General features: G+C 32.8%; 1 protein-coding gene across 1 annotated transcript; it reads right to left on the reverse strand.

The window, feature by feature from the left end:
- Nucleotides 1–2,590: 2,590 nt before the first annotated feature.
- On the reverse strand, nucleotides 2,591–7,421 carry LOC126836683 (leucine-rich repeat-containing protein 49). The gene is made up of 10 exons (XM_050570288.1): nucleotides 7,365–7,421; nucleotides 7,111–7,256; nucleotides 6,888–7,019; nucleotides 5,918–6,127; nucleotides 5,554–5,832; nucleotides 5,133–5,497; nucleotides 4,139–4,696; nucleotides 3,686–4,059; nucleotides 3,160–3,384; nucleotides 2,591–2,791 (listed from the first exon to the last, which is right to left on the reverse strand). Exons 1-10 carry the CDS (start codon nucleotides 7,419–7,421, stop codon nucleotides 2,591–2,593), a joined length of 2,547 nt encoding a protein of 848 aa, XP_050426245.1.
- Nucleotides 7,422–8,143: the final 722 nt, after the last annotated feature.

Consider the following 8,143-nt stretch of genomic DNA (forward strand, 5'->3'; position numbering starts at 1 on the left):
AAATGTGCACTATGTCAAAGGTGTAAAAACAGTCAAATTCCTTGCCGTTGCCCGCCTAAGTGTCGTCACAAACCGCATAATAAGTTGCAACAGAAATTGGTAATTCATTTTTGATGTACGATTATACGATTAGTAGAATGGAAAATTTAGTAGCTGTTTGGACCAACTTCTAATTAAAGTATATTTATTAAATAAGATTAAGTCATTAGTGCAAAAAATATGTTTAAAATTGAATTTCCAGTATTAGGGACTAGGGTATGTAAAAAACTAATAAGGTTTGTTGTCTCATGTCTGTTTCATTTAATAGGTAGTTGCCGAATGTTCACTGCGGTCAAAGTATAATTTTCCATTTTTTTAATTAATAAAAACAGTTTGATAGGTAAAGATTTTTAAGAAAATAGTATATTTTATATTCCAACTCTATCTAGCTACCTTTACACTAATTTTCAGAATTGAAATCCTAAAAATTCGCTTGAAATATGAAAATAAAGAAAATGTTCCCACTTCTTCTGGGAGAAGAAAAGGGGTTTTTGATCTAGCTACGTATATTATTTATACTACGTCATAGAATATTCCATATAAATTTGGAATTACATAAATCGATTCATTTTCAAATAGTTATAGCCAATAAGTAATTTTTTTGTGCTTTTTCTCAATTTTGAAGGGGAAAAGGTATACTTTTATTTTATGCCCATTAATGAAAAAATCAGTCCAGACACTCTCAACTACGCATCGAAATTAAAAATGTACATACATGTATACTGTTTTAAATATGTACAATGTTTCAATAAGTATATATATATATATATATATATATATATATCTTTTTGGCGCAATAAAATTAGTGAGTTGTACTTGAAGATTTTATTTTTATTGCAAAATTTAAAAAAACTATTTGCTTAAGATTTCTTAAACGATTGTTTTTAAATATACCTATACATTTTTTCTAGTACAACGATTGTTCCGAAAAACTGATTTATAAAAACATACACGTATTACATATTTAGCCTTTAGTTTATAGTTATTTCGTTAGTAATACTTATATATAATCTTAGAATAGTTATGTGTAAATGTGTATTAATTATATATGGCATATGCTCATTAAGTTCATTTTTTTTCAGTGCCCAAATTCAGTCCACTATAACTCAGTATAATACAAGAGCCGTGAGTATAATCATATGTATAAAGTGTATATATATATATATATATATATACATACAATTTCTCTAAGGGTTTAATCATCATCATCATCATGTAGCTTAACGGGCCATGAAGGCCCAACGCTGCCATCATGAGATGGTTTCTTGACGAATTCGCTTCCGGGAGGGGTCGTCAATCTGTCACCGGATTAAGGGTTTAATAAGAAATTGAATTTTTTTTTTATGATGATTTTATGTAATGTGTTCTTAATTTTTCATAATTTTTATCGTTTTTATCCAATTGAGTTTTTTTGATAGCAACTTTTGAAACTTAAATGATAACGGCCATAACGCATATTTATCTATCGTGGACTTATATCTCCAAAGATAATTTAAATTTTTAGCTGTCGGTTGCTGCTAGTTATTTTATTTTGATGACATTTTTAGAGGGAATCGGCGCACAGCCCGACGTCAAATCAAGTCGTTGTATAACATTGACCGTCATCATTGCCAATGGACGTAATGTGCATTCAATTTTACTTTTAAGTAATTATACTTTTCATTAATAATCCTATCCAATAAATATGTCTTTATTGTTTTCACTGTAAATGGCTTATTTTAAAACGATTTATTGTTAAAACAGGAATAGATCGTTTAGTTATTTGGAGACAACGCCAGTCCAATAAAGTCGACACTTGGCTTATCCGCAAACTAAGTAATTAAATAGAATTAGTTATTGAAATAGTTATTGAAATATTTCACTGAAAAAAATTTAAAGAATGCAACTTTGTATAAATACATGAAATCAATATGGTGGTTCATGTTTAATTTTATTCGTTCATTTTTTTTATTTTGAATAATAAATAATTTGATTTATTTTAGATACCTACTTCTCCTTTTTTATCCTTATAAAACTGATCATGTTTTTATGGATGCGTGGAGCAAATAGACTAGGGAATGAACTAATAGGACATGAAAGACGAAAGTGAATATATTAAGATACCTAGTTTGGGCGTACAGTAAGAACGAAAAGCAATGAATTAGTTAACAGGTAAGGAACATTAATGTAGATCTACACTTCTCAAAGGTCTTAGAGACAGGAAATCTAAAAAAATGGATGGTTGTTGATGGCGATGAAAGAAAATGTGAATTGTGATTAGAAGAGTCAACTCAAGTTCAATGGGATAAGTCATATTTTAGCATTAAATTTAAATAATTAAATTTATTTTAATTACCTAAATTATATTTAAGAAATTTATCTAATTATATAAAAAAAAATATTCGGATTTAATTAATTTACAACAATTAAGGTTCAGAATTTATAAACCTATTGATAATAAACATTACTTTTATACACCTTTTAACTGTTAAGATTAAAACAGTTTTATAATGCATAAAAAAAATGTTTAACTATTAATTCAATACAAAAGCGACAAAGCAAAGAAATTATTTCAAGAGATACGTAGTTCGTTCAATTTCTTCTTCATGTAATCTTCCAATTGTGAATAATCGACCAATGTATTTTGAATGAGCTCTTTGAGAACGTGTGGCCATTCTTGTTCCAATAGCAGAAGTTTGGCCATCGCAAGGCAAGTCGTATTAATCAAAGCGTTAAAATGGACGATTCCTTTATGTCTCCAAATACATTCGTCCTAATTAAAAACCAGTTATTTTAATTGTATGAGCTTTTGTAAATTATTTTACAAAGAATATTATATATTTTATTATTTTAGTGTGTTATGTTTATTTTTTTTTTAATTTTCGTTATATTTTCATAACAAAATAAATAAGTATTTACAAATAAAATAGTTTTCCGAGTAGTCACAAACTAAGTAGGCTAATTGTTATTGGCAATTATTCTCTTAAATTTTATTCTAAAAAAATACTTCTCTCTAGTTCCTAAATTAAAATTGCAATATAAATTCACCATCATGTAGCTTAACATACCACGAAGGCCCAACGCTGCCATCATGAGATGGCTTATGTTAATTATTCACAAAGAAATATTGCTTAAACATACTTGAGCATTGCCGTTTTTACGCCACTGCAAGGCTTCTTTGCAGACTACACTTCTCAGTGCTGGGTCGGACGACTTAAGCCATTTGCACGCATTTTCTTCTGCGCTGTAGTCCAACTGTAATTTATTGAGCAATGGCGTCAACAATGATTCGGGAAGGGAACTCAGAACCAAATCGCTCAGTCCTTTAAAAGTATCTGATGACTTGATTATTTGATTGTCATCAATCTGCAACGTGTTTGAAACAAACAAAAATCAAATTTAAACACCGAGTTAACTATTTACTGCTTTTAAGTGTGATTGAAGTTTGATGATTCATTTTTTTGTTTCAAATAGAAGACCCTTACGTACAGTCCATATAGATTAAAACCGCTTTAATTTTAAAATTTTGTTTAGTTTTATGAAGCTTAATGTTTTTTTTACGGTATTAAATAAAATAATTTTCATATTTTTCTTATATAAAAGAAAACGCTGTTTAATGAAAAATATTTTTCGTTTGCCTCGTTTATTTTAGATATTGTGTATTTACTTCGACTTCGTTTATGGATTTTAGACCCCAATGCAATAGTCGGTAAATGGCATACGGTTGCCAGTCCTTTCTACTGATGGGATTTCCGTCTTCGTGTATGTACAAGGAAACTATGCCTTGTAAGTCCGCCAAAGCGTTGAGCTGACCGAGGCAGTAAATGTTGGTATCTCGGAAAAAATAGTTTTCAGCATTAGGAAAGCGGTTTTTGATTTTAGAGAAAACCGGCACCAGGGAGTTGAAGTTCACGTAATTGAACTTAATTGTGGTAACGTCGTTTGCATTGGACTGGTTCCACGGTTTGTCAATGTACCGCAAGCTGCCTTGGCCGTAGACGTTCAAAAATATTCCGGTGATTTCCACCAAATAATCTCCACCTGCGATCACACAAATATTAGCACAGAACAAAGCATCCAACCCCAATCAAATGAAACAAAGTCGCTGCCGAATACTCGCCCTGTTCTTTGTTTTTATCCTTTGGGTTGGAAGACGATCCTTTTGGTTTTGGCTTGGACGTGGCTGGCCTGAAGTCTTTGTCCTGTTTATCGCTTATAATAGGAGCTGATACTCTAGGTTTAGCGCTTTGTATTGGCCTACCGCGGCTGACGGGCTTTTTCGGAGGTAACTTATGTTCAAAAGACACATCACTGCTGTTGCTATCGATGTCGTCGCTACTAGATTCTTCTCCATCCACGCTGCCCAGACCAGAAACGCTTCGTTTGCTGTTTACACTGTGATCGGACATGTCTAAGCTGCTGCTGTCGTTGTGGCGGAATTCGCTCTTTCGTCGGGTGTCCGGACTCTGGTTAAGGTATTGATTGAGTATTGGTGGCAGCCGCGTGACGGGCACCATTTCACTTTTACCAGTCTTGGGTCGCTGGCAAAGTTTCTTTTCCACAAACGTTCGGTTTTTGTACAAAAAATACATTTTCTTCTTCCGGTGTTCGGCAACCGTTGCTTTGTGCTCATGATTTTGTGTAGTATTTTTACACAAAGCCGAATCACTTTTCGTACCTGGAAAAAATTGGCACCATTAGCATCTTGCTAGGAAATACTTACATCTTGTAAGTATTTCCTATATAAACAGTCATTATGCTTAACGATGCGATGATAAAAATTAGTTCCCTAATAACATCAAGAATTCTTGTAATATTCTTGTAAGATTCATACTGGAATGACAAAACATTAAGGATATTCTATAAAAGTCCAATAATAGCTCACGTCCCAATTCAGCTACCTGAATCTACAAATTTCCCGATTCAGGAATTTTTTAGATGTACACCACACCTTATTTTATTTTTCCCATATAGCCATCCAATCAGACAAATTTTAAATTATGAGTTTCCTTAACGTTTCCTAAGAATAAAGTGAGGACCCTTAATATTAAACACTTTAACGGGAAACCTCACCCGATGTAAATTAGGGTTGTTAAAGAGGTGAACACTGTTACCGTCTTCTGTTTCCGTAGAGCTCCTGAGATCTTTCAGCGAAGATGCCAAACTGGGCTGTATGGTCTGATGTGATCTCATCAATTCCCAATTGGTTTTAGCGTTGTATATGATATTATCGCGACCTTTCTTTTCTGGTTCGTGCATCGAGTTGGCTGCTACACATTTAAGACTCTCTCGGGTTTCCTTCCACACGACGGCCGCACGTCTCATTTGATCGGTTATCTTAAGACGGTTAAACGCTTGAAGCTGTGGAAGATGCGATACCAAAAACGGCACACATTCTTCGGTTATCGACACCGGATTGTTGTCGACGGCCAACTCTTGGAGTTTGTATAAATGCACAACACTGGGCATGTCATCGATTCTGTAAAGAAAATAAGAGATAAAGTAAACATTTTGTTTAACTGTAGTTATACTCACGTGTTAAGTTCGTTGTTGCTGAGAAATAATTTCGTCAGCTGTTGGGTTTCTGCAAACCCTAACAGACATTTCAATCGGTTTCTCCGGAGATTAAGTTCTCTTAGCGACCTCAAGCCAACTAAATCCAATGACCCCAGAACTTTGATTTGGTTGCCTGCCAAGTTTAACACTTTTAGCTCGCCTTGACTCTGTAACCCACCTACCTGAGTCAATTGGTTGCCGTGCAAATCTAGAACTTCCAATCTGTGCAGCGTTTTCAAGCCTTCGATGCGTTTGATTCTAAAAAAAAGAATAATAACATATTTCAGTAAACCTATACCAATTAGTTAATAAATCAATTTTACAACATTCTTTTTTTTAATACCTATTTTTTCCCAGTAAAAGTACCCGTAGGTTGCTCAAACTCTCAAGACCTGTGATCCTCTCCAGCTGATTACCGTAAATATCCAAGAACACCAATCTTGATAGGCCTGCACTTGAAATACCGTCTAGTTTTGTCAGTAAATTATGCTGCATCGATAAAAGCCTCAAACGCGCTTCGCCCGTAATCACAGGAACAGACATCAAACCTCTCCTATGTATAATTATAAATAAGTTAACGTTAAGTTATCAACTGGATTATTTTTGTTTATAATCTACGACCAGTTTTGTCTAATAACTTTCGTTTTTTAAATAATAACGAGTTGATTGAATTGTTTTTTAAAACGCATAATTAGTTGAAATTCTGTGGTTTGAGTCGAGAAGGTAAAATCTAACTTTTTGTAGTTTGTCGTAAATAAGCTTATATTTTTTGTTTCCATAAAACTGTGATTTTTTTTACAAAACTTTAGACCATTTTAAAATTTTGTCCCAGGAGTGCTATTTTAAATTGAAAAAAAGGCCACTCGTACACAAATGAACCTATTATGTAAACAAAATTAAATATGGATTACAGTAAATAATTCTTTACACTTCAATGCGAGAAAGTATTACATTTTTAATTATGTCTTATTTTATTTTTTATAACTATAGTTCTAAAACTGAGAAAGAATTAGGTAAATTTTATTTTTATAAAAATTTAAACCTAATATATAATAATATTTTCAATATGATAATGCACTTTTTAATTCATCTTTCTTTATTACATAACAAGAAACCATTTAGGACCTCAGAGTTGACTTACCCGTGACCGTCCCAAATTGTTATTATCAATTACGCCACGGCGAAACAAGTTAAAGGTAATGTTTTAAGAACTATGTATACATATATGTATATATTTATTTTTTTAAACGGGTGGTATTAGCCCATGGTACACATGGTATTTGACCACATCAATCCATTCCCGATGAACCGACCTGTCCAAGCTCATTCGTTCGGGGTTCCGGCTCTTAACGCCCTGCGACCGGGTCGCTTGAATTTTACCATCGCTCAACGTCTGCAGCGACACTACGTTCGAGGTGTTCATGTTTTCGGATAAATTGCAGCCGCTTAAAACAAAACGACGAATAAAAAAAAAATTCCACCATTATTTGCTTTAGTCTTCCTGAACGGTAAGAAACAAACTAATATATGATATACCCGACAAAAGTTGTCCGTTTCTGATGGAGCCGCGGTTGAGGGGCGGCCGGCAACAATGGGATATTAGTGCATGTCTGCCGTTTTCGATGCGAATCCGTGTCGGTGTCTGCGTTTGTTCCAAAAACGGTAAACACCGGGTTCTCGTGCTTGCGACAAACAATCAATAGTTAAACGCAATAATAACAATAAAATATTACACAATACTTCTGAATAAATAATAATATCAAAATAAAAATAAAAACCATTCAACTCACGTCTGAAGTCCCGTAGTTCGACGACATCGATTCCGCCATTTGTGTGTTTGTCGTCATAGCAAAGTAGGTACCTGTGTCGTATAAGCGTGTCCGTAACTTCCAATTATAATATATATTTAAAAGGGTTCAAGCACGACACACGACCCGAGTACTGCTATGCCACAGTTTTACCCTTCCCTTCTTTGTTTATTTATTCTTTTTTTTTTTTTACATTAAAACATGATCGATTGTGTCTGTCGACGTTCCGTTCTTACAATAGAAGCATACACTGTATTTGTGTAGCGTTACAGTACTATGGAAAATCAAAAATCAAAATCGCATCGCACCCAGTTCATAATACTATATAATATGATTTACATTCAATATACGATATTAATGACTTTTACGATAGACGTGATAGTCTATTATGTTCCATGGTAAACAATCCAAATGTGGACTTGGAACTCGATTCGCTCAGATGTAAAAACAAAAAAAATATATAAAATAATATTATGGAAAATATTTTTTTTTTTTTACTAGAAAAGGTAAAAAAATATAAAAAAATCTACTAAACAAAATATAACCATCTTAGAAGGTATTCTAAGTAAAAAAAAATAGGAAAATTATTATTTATAGAATTTTAAGCAGGGTAATTATACAATTTTCAGTATTCTATATTTCAGTATTTTGTAACTTTAAAATATTGAAATTTTTTAAATGTAATATCTTTTTAATATCCTCTAAATATTATTTTATTATATATATCCACAAGTTGCTCAAGTTTTTTCTAGATTAATATC

Source organism: Adelges cooleyi, unplaced genomic scaffold (genome assembly GCF_023614345.1).
Source record: "Adelges cooleyi isolate 19-005CV unplaced genomic scaffold, UGA_ACOO_1.1 ACOO_flye_CR_arks_rails_tigmint_CR_PRNA_247, whole genome shotgun sequence".
NCBI classification, from domain to species: Eukaryota; Metazoa; Arthropoda; class Insecta; order Hemiptera; family Adelgidae; genus Adelges; species Adelges cooleyi.